This window comes from Callospermophilus lateralis, chromosome 5, assembly GCF_048772815.1.
Source record: "Callospermophilus lateralis isolate mCalLat2 chromosome 5, mCalLat2.hap1, whole genome shotgun sequence".
Classification (NCBI taxonomy): domain Eukaryota; kingdom Metazoa; phylum Chordata; class Mammalia; order Rodentia; family Sciuridae; genus Callospermophilus; species Callospermophilus lateralis.
Window position 1 is genome coordinate 70,961,599 of NC_135309.1, and position 22,563 is coordinate 70,984,161.

Consider the following 22,563-nt stretch of genomic DNA (forward strand, 5'->3'; position numbering starts at 1 on the left):
CTTAAGTTAACTACAATTAAACCATTCTTTGAACAACTATTTGTTTAAGGTCTATCTCCCCTACTTAACCACAAACAGTAGCAGTTTCAGAATTTCTGTATGGGTGGGAACAGGTAACATGGGGAGGAAGGCTTGACTTCCATTGTTTAATACTTGACATAAGGCTGAGGAACGGCAATCGAACATAGAAATGAATAAGGATGCTGATGGAGATTATAAGAGGGAAGCACACCCTCCCCTTACCGCGCCCCCCCCCCCCCCCCCCCCCCCCGCCTTCCTCCTCCTGCTCTGTGGCACCACCACTGACTATAAGCTCCATAAGGACAAAAATAGTCTGGCTATTCTCACTGTAACCTCAACACCTGGCACTGTGCCTGACACACAAGAAGTGCATAATTTTTATGGAATTAACACATAAATAAAATGGAAACTTGAACTTCATGTATGAAAGAAGGATGCTAAGCCCAGGACACAGAATTTTTTTTTTTTTTTTTTTTTTTTGATGCTGGGTGCCAAACTCAGGGTCTTGCGCAGGCAAGGTATACTCTCAAAGGCTGAGCTACACCCAGGGTTCCCCTAAGACACAGTTTTTAAATGCAGCATTACCTATGAAAACATGCTGAGCACAAGACTGGCATTCAGTAAGTGCTCCATAGATGTCTGTCATTGAATTGAAATTCCTTCCTCTCACTCCCACTAACTCATCTCCACAATCCTGGCAAAAGTAACAGCTTAATGAAAGTACAAAGTCCAGAACTGAATCCACTCTGCTCACAGACATTTGCATTGGGGTTGGGGTGAAAAACTGTCATTAGCATGGCAGGAATGCAAAATTACTAGGATTTGCCCCTAGCAGATAAGTTAGAGTTAGGGAAAATATTAAGTGGCTATGGAACAGGAAAAATAAATAATAAAATAAAAGACGACAAAATCCCTCAGCACAGGCCAGCCAGATTCCTTATTCCAAAAGAGTGGATGTGGTATCTTCTACCTGCTAAGGAGCAAATGTACTACATCTCCCCACAATCCTTCACCATTGGCCTCAGGGATGCTGGGGAAGTTTAAAACACAAATAATGTGTGTTACATCCTGCTTAAAACTCCTCACAAGGCTTGCTTCAACCTTGCAGGTCAGATTGTAGCCCAGACCTGTCAGCAACTCTACTGAATCAGTCTCTCCTAGGCTGCCCAGCCTGAGATGTTTTCAACTCTTTCTCAGGCTCACTTATCAGTCTTCAATCTCAACTCACATCTATAAACTCTGTCTCAGAAAGACATTCCCTAGCTGGGCGCTATGGCAGATCCCTGTAATCCCAGGAGCTCGGGAGGCAGAAGCAGGAGGATCATGAGTTCAAAGCCAGCCTCATGAACTTAGCAAGGCCCTAAGCAATTCAGCGAAACCCTGTCTCTAAATAAAATATAAAAAAGGACTAGGGAGGTGACTCAGTGGTTAAATGCCCCTGGGTTCAATTCCCAGTACCAAAAAAAGAAAAACACTCCCTGTGCCCCAATCAATCCCTGCCATGCTCTCAGAGCATGCTTATTTGTGCCTTCTAACCCTTAGTATAGCCTCGACTCCTACAGTCAACCTCCTAAAAGTACTGAGCAATCTGGCCTTCACTATTTGTCCCCAGTCAGTGCAGGCCCCGGCACAGAACTGAATGAATGAATTTCTCATAACTGCTGCCCTAAACTAATCCTCCACTTAGGTTCTAAGCAGAACAAGAAAATGGTCTTCCGTGCACTTCAGCATTCCCGTCACACTGTACTGATCACCAGAGCCCCTTCCAGATGAGGACTTAGAGCTCCTCCTCCTTTCCCACTTTGAGCTGGGGTCTTCTCACTTTTTTTTCCCCCCAAGAAAGCCAAGAAAAGGGCCATGAAGTGGAATTCTGTCTCTTAGCTAATTCCTCTAATAAAGGAAAAGGACAGCAACCCCGCATTCTCAACATTCTCCATAGCTTAAAAACAATTTATTTACTCTCATCCTTGTACATTTAATGCAAGGATCATGGATGAACACCAGTTGGAAAAACCATAATTGTTTAACTGCTTAAACGACATGCAAGGTGTGTGATGCAGTAGACAGTTGATGGCAGAGTAGAAAGAACCAGGTTTCAAAGAACCGGGTAGAAAATCAGCACTACAATTTATTAGTGCTCCCATTTACCATCTGCAGGACCCTTGGCCTCAATTTCTACCTCTGGCAAATGGAGAGAGTGACAATGAACTTCAATTTCCATAAAGGGAAGTTCTGAACAGCTGTAAAATCCCCCATTGTCCTGGTGAAATTTTTCTCTTGGCTTTAGAAAGGTCTTGGTCCTGAAGGAAGGCTGAGGTCCCCTGGGGGAGTCTGCTCTGGCCTCTAGAAGTTGAGTAAGTAATCACACGGGAGAGATGAGTCCAAGTGGTGAGGATATTTTAGACTAGGACACAGTGACCTTGGGTTCTAGTCTGGGCTCCCCGGCTCTGCAGCTCCAGTCCAGCCCCTGGCGAGAGAGGCCTTTCATTGGTTTCTCTGACAACAGCTAAGTGCCGTCCTATGGTGGCGTAGGAAGAAATAGCCTCACCATCTTCGTGGGAAGGCCTAACACTAGCAAGACACACCTTACAGGGATTTCAGACTCAAGCCCAGCTCTTATCCTGGCATCAAAGCCACCCCCTACCTCTGGCTCCCTGGAGACTACAATCTCCTCTGTTCCTGGGCGGAGCTGGGCCTACAGAGAAGGTTCGCTCCTTCCTTACCAGGAGTCAGGCCTAATGGCAGGGGCTTTTCTTTTCACAGGCTTGGGGCTGACCCCCCCCCCGCCCCCACTCATTAACAGCAAAGAAAGGATCCCCGGCCATTTCCATTTCCTCTGTGGCTCAAGAGCCCTGTTATTTAATCCCGCGGCCACCCCGGCCGCATCCTCGGTGCGGCGGGCTCCACCCATGCACCTGGCCAGTTCTCTGCTTCTCCCGCTTCCCTTTAGGGGAGCTGGAGGGGGAGGCGGGGATGGAAGGGGGTTTGGGAAAGTCGATTGTGGCAGCCACCCGCCGTCGGCCTTCGGTGGACGGATGCTCCTTAAGCCAGCGTCCGGTGAAGGCTCTGATACCTGCGGGGATAGAGTGGGAGGCAACTAGCCAGGGCTGCAGAGGGCGGACAGAGGTTCCTGGCACTAAGGAGATTACATTTGGGAGTGGGGAGTCCTCTGGCTGAGTGGACAGAATCGCCTCAGGGGGTACTGGAGCCGGAAGAGGCCTCGGCCCAGTCACTGTCCACACCCAAGAAATGGGGGAGGGGTGGTCTGCACTCAAGAAAGACTCAGCCTTAAAGAAGGAACCAGATTCACTCAACAACCCCCACCCCGCCCTTCTTGAATATAGGCAATGGACGTTTTCTTAATTTCTGGTAAAAGCAGATTCAAAATTCCTTCCCCCAGCCCCCGACGCCCCTGGGCGCCGCTGGTCCCAGCAGGGGTTCTCCCGCCCCCCCCCCCCCACACTGCCTGCGGCTGGAAGAGATACCCAGATCTAGGTGTGTCCACCCCCACCCTGCTCTGAGCCTCGTATCCGGAGGCCGCAGCGCCCCCACCCCCAGCGACACTGAGGGTTCCTGCCCAGGCCCGCGGTGGTGTGAAGGTTGCTTTTACCTCCTCTTGCAGGCTGGGAGGGGGTAAAGCCCGCGCAGCTGAACCAGCTGCAGCAGTCGCCGCCGCCCTCCATTCATTCAGAAAAAAAAAAACCAACAACAACCTCCGCCCGAACCTCCACCCCTCTTTGTAAAAGAACGACGGCCCCTTAAGGAGCCAGAGCCAGCCCCAGCAATCACGGGTTAAGTTCTTTTCCGGCCCCCCATTCATAAAAAAAGGAGCGCAGCGCATGCGCGCGCGGGGTCTCTTGTGCCCACCCATTCATAGAATCGCGGACTGCGCGCGTGCGCACTGGAGCTCCCTTCCCTCCCATTCATAAAAAAGCCATTTTCCCAGGCAGTGGTTGCAACATCGCCGCTGAGGCAGCGAGCAGAGCTGACAGCCCCGAGCTGGAGCTGCGGGACTCCGGGAGCCTTGCGGGTTCCTCTGGCTGGCGTCTGCGAGTACAGCAGCGGCTGACCCGCTTGGGTTCGGGGATTTACACAAACGTGGAGCGATGCTTGTGACTCTGCAGCTCCTCAAAGTAAGTCAATGGCCGGTTTGGGGATCCGAAACTGCCCCTTCTAAGCCACGACGCGACTCCCCTCGGGCTGGGGCAAATGGTGCGCTATTTCCAGTCGCGCTTCTGTGTTCCTTCCCTCTGCTTGCGTCTCCTGGAGTCGCTGCGGTGCGCCGCAGCTCCTTGACGCCCTCCGCCCGGCCGGCACAGCGCTGGGGGTGTTCAAAGCCTTGCACCGCCGTTCCGACCCCTGGGCATTGCCAAGCCTGACTTCCCCGCCCTCTGCGACTCGGGAAGCCCCGTGCGCGTCCCGGGAGTTTGTCTCTGGCCTGGCCTCTTTCCTCCTGCTGCCACCACTCGCCTCGGGCGCTGGAACCGGAGGCTTTGGGCTTGGTCAGGAGCCACCACTTGGGTCTGGGGGGCGCCCTCGCCTTGGACAGCTCTCCCACCCCCGGGCTTCGTGCCCACGGTGCCAGCTCTGCCGTGAATCTCCCCAGCCCGCCGCAGCGGCCTATGCTCGACGTAGATTTTTCTTGCCCCTTCGGATTCGGGACCGACTGGGTTTCCCCCCTTCTGCCTCCGGCTAGATGGTCAGCTCGGGGCCAGCCGGGCATTTCTACTCCCTCTCTTTAGCTAGGCGGTTCCTAGCCGTCTGACCTTTGCTCGGCTGCCGCATTTTATGCTGTGCAACTACCTTGCAGTTGCCTTTTCCTTCCCCTACCTCGGCAGAACCCGAAACTCCTCGGCTACCCCGTGTCTCCCTATCCCAGAACACAGAGCTGTGCCAGGCCCCAGGGCCCCCGGACCTCGCTAGGTCTGGTGGGGGCTGAAGGTGCGTTTACATAACGCCGGTTGTGTGAGAGCTGGAGGAAGAGGTTGCGTGCGTAGGAGAGATAAGGCTCCCACTTTCTCTCCTTCCTTCTTGGTGGTACCAGGCTTGACATCACCCAGGAGAGAGAATAGAGACGGTACGTTCTGAGAAATTCTGAATCAATCGCCAAGGCCACGGGGGGGCAAGGGGGGGCGGTGAGGCGGGTTTGGCCAGCCAGGGCAGCTGGAGTTTGGCTCCATCACTGGGGCCAGGGCTGTGCCCAGTTCCCCCTCCATGCAGACGATCAAAAAGCATTTAGACAGTAGCTGCTCTTGTGCAAGAAGACGGTTTCTCAATTCTCTTTGATTGGGGGCTGGGTGTTGTGGGCAGAAGAAGCAAGAGAGGCGGAAAATGGTTGCATGGCTTGAAGGGCTGAGGGATGTAGCGATTAGAGAAATGGGCTGGAGGGGCTGGATGGTGAGCAGAGGGTAGAGCTGCTTGCTTCCTCTCACCAACTGCTGGATGGGCATCCATATTGCCAGGCCTGGGTGAGAGCAGGAGGCCTCCTTATGGCGCAGTGAGCCTTGGGGAGAATCCCCCACCAAGGCTGTGCTGTAAGGAAAGGTGGAGGGAGATTCAGTGGGCGTCCAGAACTAGTGGCAGCTCCCCCTCTTTCCTGCCTCTAAATCAGACCATGATTCTCTCCAGTTTGGGGAGAGGCCGGACATATAGGAGGCCAGAGAACCTGTGGAGGAAGGGAGCAAGCACATGTCTGGTTAGCAGACCAAGACTCTAACCTTCTTGACAAGCCTCTTGGGGATACAAAGCTGGAAGGTAAAAGGCCCAGAGCATTGGGAAATAGAGGTTTATCAATCTCTTAATATGCGCCGGCTGGCCTGAGGCCCTACCCAATATTGCACTGGTGGATTTCACAATGTTTAGAGTTCTCCGGATCTTCACACTAATGGAGCATAAACATCTGAAATTTTCAGCTTTTTTTGCATTTAGTGCTGCTGTGGGGTGGCCTAAGAAAAGGAGGGCTGCAGTTGGTCTCTCTTTCTCTGAGGGGTGAGAAAGAAGTTGTAGATCTGTCACTGTGAAATTGCATTTCCTCTATTTCCATCCCTTGGGAGGGTCCTCATGTGCTGGCTGGCTCCAGGTGAATCCTCATCTGGTGAGCAGTACCCACTGACCAATTGGAGCTATGTGGCTCCTCTGGGGAGGGGGAGAAGGGAGCCTTTTGGTAGATTTTTTTTTTTTTTTTAAATCTCCATGGACGGATATTTGCCAGCTGGGATAAGGGAGACATTAAGGACATCTGTTGGTTATCTTCCATTTTAGATTCTGAACTCAGAAGACACTCCTTTGTGGATTGTGGATGCCCTTCTTCCCTATCCCTCCTGCTTGATCCCATGACTCTTTCCATATTACCTTCTTGAAAGGCACTCTCTCCATAGAGTTTTGGTTGGGGATGGCGGAAGGAGACAGAACACATAGAATAGATGATTCCAAGCTGAAGCAGATTAGGGGCTGGGCACTAGTGAACATTTGGGGCTCAGAGGATGTCTGCATCCTTCCAAGATTATGGAGAGATGTGGCCTTTTGGAAATCAACCCTTTGACTACCTCCTACCCTTTCCCGCAATCTTGTAAACCTGACATTGCATGTTCCTAAAGGGTTGGCTAACTTTCCTGAATAACAAATTAAGACAAAATGTGAATGTCAGTGATTTAAAAATTAAGGGAGAGGGAGAAACCCATTCATAAAGTGGCCCTTGAAATGTGTTGCTATGGGGCTTAATACTTTTTTTTTTTTTTTGTCCTTTGTGATACCCTGGATTGAACCCAGGGGTGCTCTGCCACTTAGCTACATCTCTGGCTCTTTTAATTTTATTTTGAGACATGGTTTAGGTTGCCCAGGATGGCCCATACCTGGGATTACAGGTATGGGCCACCACGCCCAGCATGGGGTTTAATACTTTGGGACCACATATAGGGATTTCAGATTCTGATGCTTAATGTCCCTTAGTGTGGCATCTTCCAGCTCCTATTTTGGGCCTCCACAAGCATTTTTTTTTATTATTATTATTAAATTAGGCCATCTAGTCAGGTAAGACCTAGATGTTGGCAGAAAGAAGAAGACCTAGAAAGAGTCCTTCCTCTTTCTTTCAGAGAATTATAATTTTGTTCCGAATCTAGAGTACCTGTCTTCTTGGCCTCTACTGAGGTGCAAGTCCCTTATGACAACAATCTCAATCCTGGTGAGGATTTTTGCCCTAGTCTGTGGGTTTGACAGTTGAAAGTGTGGGGTTTGAGATGTAGAAACAAACTCCAGACATTTTAAGGCAAGGGAATGGCGAGAGTGGAGAAGGTGTTCCATCTCATAGTCAACCTGGATCTCCCTGAAAGAGAAAGCAGTAACTCATTGGCGGGGGATATATATAGATGGACACAATACCTTTACTTCATTTATTTTTATGTGTTGCTGAGGATTGAACCCAGTACCTCACACAATAAAGATGAGCACTCTATCACTGAGCCACAACCTCAGCCCCTGGAATATACTTTTGCTCCCCCCAAAAAATCAGAGCAGTTGGACCTGGTGGAATCCTGTCTACTGGGAAAGATGAGGCAGAGGAATCCCCAAGTTCAAGGCCCTCCTGAGCAGCTTAGTAAGGCCAGATCTCAGAGAGAGAGAGAGAGAGAATTAGAGCAGCTGGGGGCCAGGGCAGAGCAGGGATGAATGATTAGGCAAACCTGCTAAGCATGGGCCTTGATAGGGAACAGTCTTCCCCAAGGGCCTGCAGAGCAGCTAGTGAGTGGTCAGCACTGGGGCCTTGCTCCCTGTTACTGGGCTCCTCAGAGGAGGGCCTAGTTTTATGGGTGCCTCTAACTAACTAAATGCATCATATAGGAGGTGCGGGTGTTGCATGATGTAAGAGGCGGGGTATTCTTGGTCTGGGGCCACCCTGCAGATCCGGGCAGCTGACAAGTCTGGGGAATGTATCCAGGACATGTGGCTGGGCTTAAGAGGCTCCACCATTCAGCTGTGATCTCGATTGTTCTTTCCAAGGACAGGCCCCAGTCAGTGGAGGAAGCAAGGGCACTGGGGAGGGAGCACAGATGTGCTGGGTCTAGTGGAGGAGGGAAGGGGCCCTTCGGGGCAGGTGGCCACTTTTAGAAGAGTGGTTTCCCTTGTCGGTAGTCTTGTCTGTTTCTGGCTCGGGGAAGGGGGAAGTCATTTCCTGCCTGGTCCCAGGAGTAAGCTAAAATCTATTATTGTCTGTTCATTTCTTGGTGGAGGGTAGGGAGACAAATAAGACCATCTTGATGTGTGTGGGAATAAGCTCTCCCTTGGGGGTCTAAGGTTCTGGTCCCACATTGCATCTTGACTTCGCTCAGTACTTCCCAAATGATGGCGGTGGTTAGCAGGTTCCTTCTAGCTTCCTAGCTCCCTTTTCTGACATGGCTACTAATGTGTGTGTGTGTGTGTGTGTGTGTGTGTGTGTGTGTGTGTGTGTGATGTGCTGGGGATTGAACCCAGGGCTTCCATACACTAAGCAAGCCTCTACCACTAAACTACACCTCTAGCCCTCCGATTCCTTTTTTTTTTTGGGGGGGGGGAGACCCTGATGTGATTTGAACATGATTCCTTTTTACAGGATCTGAGTAGACAACAATTAATGGGGTACTACAGCGGAGCCGAAACTTGAAGCTGGTTAAAACAACCCAGAACCAAAGTACAGCCAGTCTCCCACCCATTATGTGCTGGGACTTTGGAACTCAGCTGATTGGTTGTGAAAGAAGGAAAAGAAGTACTGGGAATTGACAACTGGTGATAGGGTGAAGTGATGAAAAGCAACTGTTTTCTTTTGTGATCTCTGATAGATTGAGGTGAGCTCCTTAGTGCTGGTGCTGGGGCGGGGAAGGGGTGCTGGGGGCAAGGCAATGCGAGGAGAATGGAGGATTCCCAGACAAACCCAGCTGCCTTAAAACCTTTATTCTCCCACTGGGGCCATTCTCAGCAGAGTTTGTCTTCCTCTTTAGGGTGCAGGGAAGAACAAGTCCCTGGCTTCCCTTGCGTCCCTTCACTTTAGAAGTCTTTTTAAAGCAATAAGTCAACATTTGGTTATAGCTTCATTAACTAATCCGGGATATTGTTAAAAATAACCAAGCAGTGGTGGTTGAAAGTGGTGGGCAGGCTCTCTGACAGTTTAAAGACCTTTTTTCTGAGTTGTTAAAGGGTTAAACAACCTTCACTGAAAGAACCCCCAGAGACTCAATGGGGCAGTGCAAAAACTGCCCCTTCAGTCAGAGCCTTTTGCCAGTTTGTCATTAGCTGACTTATGGCTTTCAAAATACAACTGTCAGGTTTTCCCAATATTTCCCAACTCCCCTCTCTAGGGTAAGGCCAGGGGAAGATGTGGGTGGGAATAGGCATCTGGCCCACTTGTGTGAACCCAGCTGTGCTGGGTGATTAGCAGACCTCTTCTTTGCACCTGGAGCAAAGAAGGTCTGCAGCCCTTCCCCGCAGGTACAAATGGCAGACTGGCCAGCTCTGGGCTCCCAGATGTGCCAAACAGCAAACACAGGGGCTGTGCATTCTGGGGGTTTCCATATCCTGCAGATTTAGTCTTCTAGAACTTTTCTGGCTTCCTTGTACCTCACTTCTTCCCTTCCCCACAGACCTGTCCAGGAAGCGCCATCCATAAAGGTGTTTAGGGACCTGTAAATTCAACTTGGTAGATGCAGAACAGAGGGGATTCCCTTTCCAGGGTTTCCTTTTAAGAATTGCTTTGTAGTGAAATCCTGTAAGTGAGACCCATTGGATTTTAAGGAAACTAAAAATGAAAATAAAGAGAGATGAGGTGACAGAAAGGATAGCAGAGAAAACTGAGAAGTTGAGATAACTTGAGCTCTGCGCCTTCCTTGAATGACAGGAACTTACAAACCCTTAGCTTCCCACTCTCCACCACAGTGAAAATTCTAACTGGGGAGCAATCTGATACAAGCCCTGACTGACTTCATTTCCCTGCTCACTGAGTTACTGAGACCCCAAATGGCCTGGTGAGGTTCCCTGGGGGCTGGTGGCAGACTGGGAAGGCTGAAGAGGAGCGGGGTAGTCTATGGCTACAAATGTGACTGGTATTTCCATGAATACTCCGGGGTTAAGGAGGGCTGCATGCCTGAGTTCACAGCCTCTGCTGTCTAGGGTCTCATCCTGCCCTAATCACTCCCTATAATTCAGCCACCCTTTGTGTTTTCATTTCTAACTCTGTAGAATAGGTACTATACTTAAAGGTGATGGCAAGAGGGCTTAGCCAGAGCCTAGAAATGCTTCCTAAATATTAGCTGCTTCCATAATTATTATTAGAATGTTGAGTGGAGGTGAAAGTTCTCTTGCCTCATGCCACCTAAAACTCCAAAGAGATGCTTCTTTGGCTAAGTGCAGTGTTGGCTTCATTTCTCTTTCTAGAGTCTTCCAAATTGGCTATCAGTCTCTTCCAAATAGCCTACATGAGGCAAAGCCTATTTATAGTATGAACCTCTTCCTTCTTTGGAGGGGAAGCAGAGGTATGTATTAAACTGCACTTAAAACCCAGGGTAGTGGTGCATGCCTGTACTCCCAGTGACCTGGGAGGCTGAGGCCAGCTTGGGCAACTTAGCAAGACCCTGTCTCAAATAAAAAGGGCTAAAGACTTCACTCGGTAGTAGCCCCTGAGTTCAATCCCCAGTACTGTTAAATAAATAAGTTAATTAAACTGCACTTAAGATGCACAGCAGCATTCAGAGTGGAGGGTAGGCATGTCCCAGGATTTGCAGATTGGTCTTCTAAACCAGCTCTCAGTTTTTCTGTTTTTGAGACATCATGGAGCTGTGCTGGTGATTTATCAAATAGAAAGAACGGGAATTGTTTTTCTTTTTTTACCAGCCAAATAAATTCATCAGGGGCTCTTGGAGGGTCCTTCTATAGCAAGGGTCCCTGTACCAGGCAGGTGAGGCCACAGGCCTGAGCAAGTTTAAGCAGTGAAACTCTGAGCCAGCCATTGGTTTTTGCTGAGCTAGTAGCCGGAAGAGAGATCCTACATGAAGGTTATGGTAGGAAGATACATTTTAGAATGTGCCTGCTGGAACCATCAGATGCTTCTTGTCCTGAGAGAGCTGAGTCATCATAGGCCAAGCTCCCACCCCCATGTCTGGCCTCCATTGCAGGCCCAGATGTTGACAGCTGCCTCTGGGTGGGGGGGTGATGGGAACCTGCTAATGCCAACTTCCCCACTGCTTGCAGTGGCTGCTCCCACCCTGGCTTCCTGGTGGGACTTTTCATGAATTGGAGAATCTGCCCACTGATTCCAGAGCCCGTTAAAGTTCCTGAGCATTGCCCATGGCTTTTGTTTCATCTGCCTGCAGCTATTTTTCAAAGAGTTCCAGTAATGAACTGGGAAGACAAGAGTGGATAATCTGAGATGGGGGAGTGGGGTTAGGTACCTTTACTGTTCTGGTAGCATGGCCAGAACCTCAGAGCTGAGACAACCCCAGCTACACGGGACAATATCATCTTCAAACTGTCACTGATATTTTGTTGGCAGGACCTGTAGTATTACTAACTCAGGCTTTTGGAATAAGGGGATCGTGCTGTCTTTGTCTAAGGGTGAAATTCCAAGCTGAGGCACTTCTTCGAGGGTGCCAGAGAGTCTTATCCATAACATTTTTCATTATACCAAGTTCAGCCTTTTCCTCTTGTTAAAGTCCTAAGGCTAGGAATTTTGACCCCTAATCCTGCCTGGTCTGTTGACCCTCGATTTCATTTATTCTAGAAGCAAGGCCTTGAGATTCTACTTAGAATAAGTACCTGAGATAGCATTCCCTGGAAAAACTTCAACCCATAAGTACTTCCTTGTGTTCTCTTTGTCCAGCCCTGACCACAGGATCCCCACAGCAGGCTGCCTTGGCAAATAACTGCTCTGGTGGCAGACTCACCAGATACCTAAGGCAAACTGCTACTGGGAGGACTCCTAACTGAAGATGATGTCCTCTGAAGAGAACTTTGGGGCAGGTGATGTCACCAGGTAGACTTTATCTAAGATAGGAAAAGGTGTATAAAGAAATTCCAGCATCTTTTAAATGGGCAGGGCTGTGGGAACAGAGTCAATAGTTGGTCCCCTGTGTCAGTGGGAAATATCAGCTGACTGAGCATTAAACCTTGTAGAAAAGATTTGCCTTTTTTTTTTTCTTCCCCATTTAGCAGTATAGATGATACACAGATGAGCCTTGCAGAACCCTTTATCTGCTTCATCTGGAGCTAGCTCTATTTGATGGGTTTGAGGCATCTAAGGAAGCTCTTCCTCAACAATTTTAACTGGCAGATGAAGTAACATACTGAGTTCATTTGAATGCCTCCTTATCACTCTCCTGAGATTGGAATACCCTAGATGGACCCACAGTGTCCCAAGTCCAGAGAGATATGGGGTGAACTACACATGGAAACTATCCCCATCCTCTTCTTCAGCAGCTCCTTTGAGGGAAAGTTAACCTATTAGCTGAGGGATAGGGTCAGCTTTCCTAGTTACAACGTCATCAACATCTTGCAAAAGCTTTTACGGAAACACTACCCATAACACTAATCCAGTGGGGTTTTTTTGTTGTGTAGCCTGTCATCTTCTCCTTCTACACCCCTCCCTCCTCGCCCCATCCCCTGAAGTTCTTAAGGGTGGAATCTTCCCAGAGTCTAATCTGTCCCTTGGATTCCAAATTGCATCCCCTTGAGCAGAGGTCTCGGCCTTCTGCTGCTATTTCTTTAAATTGATCTCCATCCGAATTCCAAATGTAAAGGTCAGCAGGCAAGGAAATGGCACTTCTAATAGAAAACAATGTGCACTTTCTAAATTTGAACCAAGCCGTTTCCGCTCTTTGATTTAAGTGACTTCCTGGGGTTCCGTGTCAGGCGCTGCAGTTGAATCTCTGGCCAGATGCCAACTTAAAATTGCACTCTCTCAGTGAAATTAGAAACTGATCCAGTGTTGGCTTAGCTATTCTAGTAAATAGCATTTAGGCTGAATGTTCGGCTCAGCACTTGGAAATGGGCGATGTGAGCGCCCCTTGAGAGGATTTCCCATCCAAGGTGTCAGAAGCTCACCTACCCAGGAGTTATTAGCCACTGGAGGTTGCTACCCTTGGAAGTAGTAGTAATAAGTTAATATCCTGGATGTGCAGGCAACAGATAGAGCCCTTCCTTCTCTTGTGAATATCTGAAATAATGGCTTTTGTTTATCCAGCTGATAAACTCCGTGGGAGCACACAGGGGCGGTTGTGTTCAGCACCCAGCGCAATGCTTGGCACCAAGTGCTTGTCAGTGCTCACGGAATCTAAACTGTTCTCGGGTATGATAAATTGTCAAGTACTTGCCATGCACCAGGCAGTGGGCTAGGTCCTGTATTTGCATTTTTTAATTTAATCTTTGCAAGAACCCATTTACATGGAGCTGTAGCTCAGTGGCAGAGTATGCGTGAGGCACTGGGTTCCATCCTCAGCACTACATTAAAAACAAATAAAATAAAGGCATTTAAAAAAACCCGTTTACAGATGACAAAACTAAGGCCTAAGGCATAGACATGAAAGAACTCATCCACAGAGGCGCTGGTAGGCAAAGGTAAGAATTCAAACTCGGATCTAATTCCAGATTCTGTGTTTATAACTGTTCAGCTGCACATTTTAAACGAGTGTGTTTCACAGCAATTGTGAGAATAGACTCAGACTGCCCACATTTGAACCTTAGTCCTACTATTGATACTTCTATGTGACTTTGGACAAGTTACTTGGAACATTAGTTTTTTGTAAGTAGAAAAGGGGGATAATAGTTGATAACATTTTACCATTGTTGCAAAGAGTTAATGACTTAATGATATACATGATACTTAAAAGAGAGTAACTTAAATACTACTTTTTAAATTTTTTCTTTCTGGGTATCAAACTAGGAGCTCATGCATGCTAGGCAAGTATTCCCAGCCCAATAAGTGTTATTTCTACCATTATTAGTAGTAGTTGTAGTATTGTCATTATTAATATTAATTATCTAAGCCTTGGATGTTACTGGAAAGTCCACTAAGGAAACTTGGGAATTGAATTCCCATTTTACTTGGACTTCCAAGGACTGTTGTGGGGGTCGGGGGGAGACCTTTAACTGATTGATGCCTGGAATCCATTCTCTCTTCCTTTTCCCCACTTTCCCCCAGGGCCCTTAGAAGCCTGTTTTTCGGCGCGGTCCAGGACCACCAGCCCCATGGAGCCCCCGATCCCACAGAGCGTCCCTTTGACTCCCAGCTCAGTCATGGTGCAGCCCCTTCTTGATAGCCGGATGCCCCACAGTCGGCTCCAGCACCCACTCACCATCCTTCCCATTGACCAGATGAAGACCAGCCACGTGGAGAACGACTACATTGACAACCCCGGCCTGGCCCCCCCAACTGGCCCCAAGCGGCCCCGGGCTGGGGCCCCAGAATTGGCCCCAACACCTGCCCGCTGTGACCAGGATGTCACTCATCATTGGATCTCCTTCAGTGGGCGCCCCAGCTCTGTCAGCAGCAGTAGCAGCACCTCTTCTGATCAGCGGCTCCTAGACCACATGGCCCCGCCACCTGTGGCTGAGCAGGCCTCACCCAGGGCAGTGCGCCTCCAGCCCAAGGTGGTCCATTGTAAGCCACTGGACCTAAAGGGCCCAGCAGTCCCACCAGAGCTGGACAAGCACTTCTTGCTGTGCGAGGCCTGTGGGAAGTGTAAGTGCAAGGAGTGTGCGTCCCCCCGGACGTTGCCCTCCTGCTGGGTGTGCAACCAGGAGTGCTTGTGCTCGGCCCAAACCCTGGTCAACTATGGCACATGTATGTGCCTGGTACAGGGCATCTTCTACCATTGCACCAACGAGGACGATGAGGGCTCCTGCGCCGACCATCCCTGCTCCTGCTCCCGTTCCAACTGCTGCGCCCGCTGGTCCTTCATGGGTGCCCTCTCCGTGGTGCTGCCCTGCCTGCTCTGCTACCTGCCCGCCACCGGCTGCGTGAAGCTGGCCCAGCGTGGCTATGACCGCCTGCGCCGCCCTGGTTGCCGCTGCAAGCATACGAACAGCGTCATCTGCAAGGCAGCCAGCGGGGACGTCAAGGCCAGCAGACCCGACAAGCCTTTCTGACACTTTGGGTTGAAGCCCCAGTGCTGTCCCTAGAAACGTGATTCCTCCTGCCAGTCTTCTGAGGCTGACCTTGCTCACGTGTGTCCTCTTCACATCCCTGGCTTGGGAAGAAGCAGGCAGAGACAGCCACCATCACCCACCCTCTGTTCCCCAAAAGGATGAAGATGTACTCTGGGTATTTTTAGGATCTTGGAACTTTGTGTCAAGCAGACAGTGGCATGGGCAGGGTGTGATTTTTGGGGGGATTTTTCTTTTTCAGAAGACGGAACACAGATGTGGACACATTTCCCAAGTTGCAGCTGCTTGACGGCCTTTGGGCTCCTTGCTCCTCCCTCCACTTTGCCATTGTCTTTGGCTCTCACAGAAGCCAGCTGACTGCCTGGGAGGAATTGTTAACTGAGGGCCAGGGTAACCTTGAAGAAGACCCTTGGAGTCTCAACTTCTCAACCTTCTTCTTCCCCTCGTCCCTCCCCACCAGTTGGCTCCTGTGTCCAGGAGAAGGTCTAGAACACCCTAGCCATTCCTACTGTATATACTTGGGAGTCGCTGAGAACAGAGGACAGCAAGTGAGTTGAAGCCTCATTCCTCCTCTTGCCTCCCCAGAACCACAGGATGGATTTCGGAGCCACTGAGCAGTGCATTCCTCTCTCTTGGCCGCATCACTAACTTGGGGTGTCCGCTCATCACACCGTCCACCGGTTCTTATCGAGTCACAGACTTGCCCACCTGCTCTGTGTCCTGAGTTCTCTCTACTCAGATCCTTTCCAGAAACTTGATGGGTAGAGGAGGCCAGGGGAGCAACATGCGAGACCAAATATCATTTTGCCAATGAGTCTTGAGGCTGTGGTCTCTGGATCCAGTCGCGATGTTTTTATAGAATAATTAAACCAGATGCTAACGGTGTTTTAAAAAATAATAATAATAAAACAACTTGCTTCCTTTTGGGCCACCCCCAGGAAGGGCTGATATCAAAATCTGGGGGGCAAGCGACCTCAAGGAACACAATTCCCCTGCCCACCAAGAAGAGGATCTTAACAGCGAAGAAGAGGCAGCACCTCTCATTGGCAGAATGACAGCTGAGCCGAGCTGGGGCTGGGTTTCCTCTCCTGATTCTGCTGCTTACTGTCATAGCCTTTGTGTATAGTGATGCGTCTGTATCTTTATGTAAATAGAGATGGTGAAAAGAGTATATTTTAGTGTTAGGAAGCCCCAGCGGGGGAGTCAGAAGAACTCAAGAGAGGGTGGGAAAGTTCTCCAGGGGCCCCTGGGATCGAGCCCTGCTTTTGTGCACAGCACACCCCCCTCCCGACATCCCCCAAAGACGTAGCAACTCTTTCTTTCAAGGTGCTAAAGGACTCGGAAAGTGCAGCACGTCCAGTGGGTAGGTACTTGTTGCATGCAAAAGCTGTAGTGTGTCTGGTCCTCCTCCACCCCCACCCCCACCCCCACCCCAGCTATTGTTGTGTGGGGTTTTTGCTTTGTGTGGTATGTTGTGTCCCACCCCCCATCTGTTGAGAGGAAATGGCCTGGGTCAGAAGAGATGCCCCAGGTAAAATCGGAAGCGCATTAGACAGCATCTGTAGCATTTCCAGCTTGTTCTATAGAAACAGAACTGCCTCCAGAAAAGGAGGCAGGGAGACCAGAGTGGCATGTACTTCATGCTTCTCAAGGACTCCTCCTCCCCCGCCCTTCGGATATTAGTAGTTAACATCTTATGATTTAGAATAAGTTAATTGTAACCATAGGTATTTATTGATTGGAGGAAGGGAGGGTCTTATTATTTTGGGCTTTATTTATGTAACATCTGCTGGCTTGTAAAAGGCGAGTATAAGGTATTGATTGCATCTTCATTTTCCAAGGCTAATTCACATAGCTCCCCTTGCCACAATTGTGATGGATGTATGGATGTTCTTGCACAAATTGGAGGGAATGGTGAAAACAAACGTTCAGCAACCACTTACTCATTGAATGTATTGGAAGTGTGCTGAAGGGGCTGGAGAGGTTTTTCCTCAGATGAGGTGTGCAGAGGTGCCCCCACCCCAAATGACAGCACATGTGCACTCTTTCCTGCAAGGCCATGGGATTGGTTCTCAGGGCCCCTCCCTCAAAATTGTCTCCATGGGAAACTTAACCCAGTGGCAAGTTGCACTTTGGTGATCTTGGTCTACACACCCATTCTGTGGAGAATTGGTTTTCATAAGCTGTGTACACACACACACACACACACACACACACACACATGCATGCCACACATTCACACACACACTGCCCCCCTACTGACAAAGACCCCATTTCCTGGCAAATGGCCTCCTGAACCCTGACTTTTTGTGTACATAGTTGTAAACACGGATCTTGTGGGTTTTGGTTTGCCTTCTTTCTTTTTTCCCCTCCCCTCTTGTGGCTTGTGTTTAACCTGCTAGATCTGTGTCGTCAGAACTGTCCCCAGGAGTCCACCTCTGTGCCCTGCGTGCGCAGTGGCGAAAGGGAAGCAGTGAAGGAAGCGCCCTGGGTTCTCCCAGCTCTGCCGTGCACCAGTCCCCTCAGCATCGGTTTTCCCTGGCTCGTTGGCCAAAAAGAAAAAGAAAAAAAATGTGGCTTGCCTGTGGGTCCCCCAGCCCTTCCCAAGCCAGTCCAGAGCCGCGGAGGGATCAAGCACTGAGAACACATTTCTGTAGCTGCTTCTGGCTGGTTGCTTGCTGTCACCAGCAGCTTGCTTGGCTGGATTACGTCTCATCTTGAAAAGTGCCAGCTGGTTCCCACTTCTCTTAGACCTGGGACTGGGGTTGATCCAGGACACTTTGCCTAGTTTTTCTGTGGCTGCTTGCCTGCCCCGCCTTGAGGGTGGGTTTATGAAGGCCAGCACCCCAACAAGCACACTGGGAACTGGGTCTAGGCTAGCAGAACCCTCCCAGATCGAGTGATAGGGTGCAACCAAGGCTCCTCTGAGAAACCGGCTGGAAGTGAAGACTGGTCCCTTCTGTTGACCCTTCACAGCTGACAGACAGAAGGTACGCATGTGGTGTGGGGTTTGTTCTGTGTTTGGAGTCTACATTGATTCCTGCTGTGCATCAAGTGGGACCCATTTAGACAGACTTGCCTGAGGTTGCACACGTGAAAATTGTGTCTGGCCAGAACCCAGGTGACTGTCACCTTGAAGTGTCACGTTCTCTTATGCTGCCCCAGGAAGTGTGTGATGAGGTGCAGGGACACAACTTTGCGCTGTACAGTTCACTATGGCATCCTGCAAGCTTCACCAGCCCTCTGGTTCATGCCTTTGGTAAGCATTTTCATGCCTTCTCTGCTTACTGTGACAGTGGGTGTCAAATATTGCATTGCTATTGTTTGGCTGTGGGTAGCTGCGCGTGTGCAGTGTTCTTCTCTTGCTCTCTCTAACTTGCTGCCCCACAGTTTGGTTTCGTGTTGCAAGCAGTAAAGCTGTTCCCTGGCTCCCCCTCCACCACATTCCTACTTCATTTTCCCCTTCACTGTAGCCCTTTCTCACCCCACCACAAAAAGTTACCACAGAAGGTTTCCTTTGTATAGAATATTTATTTTGAAGCTCTATTTTAATAGTATTTATTTTAGAAAGTCTACTATTGTAAGAGTTCTTCTGTTTGTGAAGAAAAAAACAAGTTAAAAACTGAATGTACTGATCTAGAAAATATCTATAAATATATATTGTTAAATATACACAGGTTGTTTTCTCGTGTGTCTGTGTGTTCAGTTTCTGGACCCATCCTCACCTAGCAAGGCCTTTGGCTTGTCAGAAAACACTAGGCCACTGCATCAGCTGCAGGGAGCAGGGTCCTTCTGGGCTGGGACAGACTCCTGTCCTGCCTCTCGGATGACCTAAGAACCTTGAAGGAAAGCTTCACTTTATTGGGAGACTGACGACCACCAGATGCTGTGAAATCCTCTTTCCTGGGCCGGTGGTCTCCTACACGGGGGATCTTGGTAACTCATAGACAAGGCGGGGAAGAGTAATCTGATCTGTTTTGTGAAAACTCTGCATTTCTTCACTTAGGCCTTGATTCTCCCAAATCTATAGGCTTCAGGAAGCCAAACAGAAAAGCCCTTGGTGACTTCCTGGTTTACAGTGGATTGATGGATATTGTCCAAAGCCAGTTCCTTTGATCACTAAAGCCTTCCATCCACTGAAGTACTTGTCTTTGTCCTTCTCATGTACTTTCCATTTGATTTCCATGTCCCCCATCCCCTCTTACTCTCAAACTTGGTAAGACCCAGCCACTTCCCTGTTTACACAACTGGGGGGATTTTTTCATTACCTCCTATGTCAATCACAACGAGAATTGGACTTTATGCCTTGTTTTCTGGAAGAAAAATTATTAATAGTTCCTGTTACCAATCAGTGGGAGAGATGACCAAGGATGGATAGGGGCGGGTGGAGGGAGAGATCAGGATCCCTATTTCAGTTCTTGGTTTTTCTAGAGATCACCAGTTATGGCCTCCCAGGCTCCTTTGTGAAATACAAGCCTTGTTCCTTTGGAGACATCCAAATGCCTGCCAAGGATCTCCTGGTCACTGCCCAAGAAGGCACGAAGTTTCTTCAGGGTGTTCTTGTTTATAATAAAACTTTGGAATAAAAGTAGTCTTGGCCTCCCTCTCTGTTGCCTGACCATGTGGCCTGTCCCCTCTCCAGGATGGACAAAGGTTAATTAGTGCTTCAATTCTTTCTTCCCTATCAAGGTAAGTAACTGGCACTTGGGGAATAATTTATTTTTAATCGGCTCAGTCCTAATTGGTGTCTACCATACTTTGTCTCTGTCTTGGGTTTCTTTCTACTGGGACATAGGGTAGTCCCACGCACACACACAACCCTCACTGGTTTTTCTACTTTGTTTCTAGAGTTTAGTGGATTAAAGCAACAAAAACCTGTACCAGGTGTTGAGTGCTTAAAGTCCCACCCACCCAAATGCTCTTGGGGAAATGGAAGCTGAACTTTTTTCCATAGAAAAAGTTCCATGGGCTTCTCTTATCTTTATCCGTCTGGTCCTATTCCTCTAGATTCCTAATTAAGAGATGGCTTTGGGATGACAATACCGGAATTTTCTTTTTTGCTTTATACTGAATATGTGTGGCAGATATTATGGTTATTTCCCTCTTAGAGATGTAGAAACAGGTCCAAAGAAGTCACGCCCATTATGTGATGAGAGGTAGAGAGAAAAGACGATTTAGTGACTCAATTTGGGGACAAAGAACATGATGGAGTAGATAGAAGGCTCCCCAGAGATCCAGTGTAAAAATAAACAGGAAGGATGGGGCTTGGGGTGAAGCATAGTGGTAGAGCACCTGCCTGGCATGCATGAGCCCCAGGTTCAGGCCCCAATATTAGAAAAAAACATGGGAGGGGTGCAGATTTTAACCCTCTCTTTGTCCATGACCATATATCCCCTAAGAGGGCATCACACCAGAACAAATGGTCTTGGGGGTAACTCTGGCAACAACTAAAACACACATACACACACCCATAGCCTGGTCATCTGTTCAAGAGGCCCCAACTCTCCATTGCTCAAGTGAGCTCAGTTTTCTGAAGAATTGTGAATGAATCCAACAAACCCAGGCAGCAGGCTCCATGCTGGAGGTGTGAGCCGGAGGAAAAGCCAAGAGGACATTTTTAAGAGCCTTAAGTTTATTCATCGGAACTTTAATAAAACAATATGTCCATGGCCTGGGGCAGGTATAATTTTCATAATTTATAGGTCTCTGAGACAGGAAGAGAGCTCAGGGTTTTATTGTGTTTTGCACGATAAATGGCATTCCAATTGTCTACATGATGCTCTTTAAGGACTCTTGTCTGGCAGCGGCTCAGGCCGTCTGGAACCCACCTGGGCCTCGAGGCCCGAGGCAAGGGGTGATTATGAATACATCTGTATGTGTTAAGCAGGAGATGATTGAAAAACTCCCTGGGTTCCTTCTGTCATTAGAAGATACTTCCTATGCCGACACCTATATTAACATTTAACTGTTGCAAAAGTTTGGAGCCATCCCTCATCCCTTTCCCTTCCTCTCCCACCCTCTCCCTTGGGCCCCTTCACTGTATCTGAAGAGAATCCAGGGATGTCCTGACTGGCTTCCTCTCCTCCACTGAGCATAGTGGAGGGAGTAGCTCAGAGAGAGGTCACAGAGCGATGGGTGAGGTTCTGATTGTAATCAGCAGTTGGAAAACCGGCAGACAGGGCGCTCTGTGAAGCCTCAGGGCAACAGACCAAGCGGCCTCAGGATATAATTACAGAGGATATCACTTCTGAGCACAGACGCAGATTCTTGTTTACAATCCTGAAAACAATTAAACTAGCTTGATACAATCAGCCTCATTACAGATGAGAAAATCAAGGCTTAGAGATTAAGTTGCTTGCCCAAGGAACTACACCGTTGGTAAGAGGTAGACCTGGGATTAGACCTGGGATTCCAACTTCCGAGGATCCACCTCCAAAGCCAGTATGCAGAACACTAAGAAGCTTTTATAAGAATTAGCCAAACTGTGGACCACCTCCCCTGGGATGCCTTCCTGCATCCCCAGAAAAGAGGCTTTCTTCCCCTGGGGCTTCTGTGGAAGTCAATAGAATAGGTAGTTTGTTTAAACCAAGAATATTTCCACTGTAACTGAGATGGGACTTGAACCCAGATCTCACCAGTGAACCATCAACACCCCATATAAAATACTAAGGGCTCATCATCAAGCGGCTTGGGAAGGATCCTCTGTGACCATACAACATTGCTACCATCCCTTCTGACATTCCTCAGAACACCATTCCTGATTTCCTCTACGATAGAGAAATAACTGGGGCTGAGATGGCTAAGGGCAGTATCTGGGGACAGAGCAAAAATCTTCAAGGTGAGAGAAAGAAATGTAGATTGCTTCAGATAATTTGAAAAGTCAAAGTCTGTTGACTTCATGGGCAAGTGAGGAGACGAATACACAGGACAGTGGGCATAGGCTTCGCCGCTCTTCCAGGGCACAGACATCTTCCTCTTCGTGCCAGCTTTGGAGTAGACAGATGGAACAGGGACCAGAAAGCCAAAGTGTCAGGGAGGAGTGGAAGGCAGTGGGGTAGGTGTTGGGGACTGCCCCACTCAATCCTCCAAGCGCCCCTTGACCGTTTCTCGGGCACTGATCCAGCCAGCCCAGGGTTACTAAAGCCGTGTCCATCTAGGCAGGTCAGTTCCCAGAGTGGGTCTAGCTGGGGCATTGTGGTTCTCGAAGAAGAGACAGCTACTTCCACAAGGCCACTTGTAGGAAAATGGGGTAAAGAACCCAGAGCCTTATGGTCCTCTGCTTGGGTCCCCCTCACCTGTGGCCTTCACCAGCTGTGGTGTGGGGAGGAAGCACTGGGAATGGGGCCCAGAGCTTCGGGCATACCAGGTGGGGACTCACTCCCAGCCCCCAGTGTCGTTGGAGGTTAGATCCAGCCCTGCACTGGT

General features: G+C 49.1%; 1 protein-coding gene across 3 annotated transcripts; it reads left to right on the top strand.

Annotated features, from left to right (window-relative positions):
• Positions 1 to 3,995: 3,995 nt before the first annotated feature.
• Spry4 (sprouty RTK signaling antagonist 4) lies at positions 3,996 to 19,608 on the top strand. Of its 3 annotated transcripts, none has more exons than XM_076856790.2 (2): positions 3,996 to 4,154; positions 14,174 to 19,608. In XM_076856790.2, exon 2 carries the CDS (start codon positions 14,221 to 14,223, stop codon positions 15,118 to 15,120), a length of 900 nt encoding a protein of 299 aa, XP_076712905.1. In that variant the 5' UTR covers positions 3,996 to 4,154; positions 14,174 to 14,220; the 3' UTR covers positions 15,121 to 19,608. The 3 variants fall into 3 exon arrangements, with proteins under 3 accessions (XP_076712905.1, XP_076712907.1, XP_076712906.1); XM_076856792.2 differs by lacking the exon at positions 3,996 to 4,154 and adding an exon at positions 4,963 to 5,098; XM_076856791.2 differs by lacking the exon at positions 3,996 to 4,154 and adding an exon at positions 13,228 to 13,590.
• The last annotated feature ends 2,955 nt before the right edge of the window (positions 19,609 to 22,563 follow it).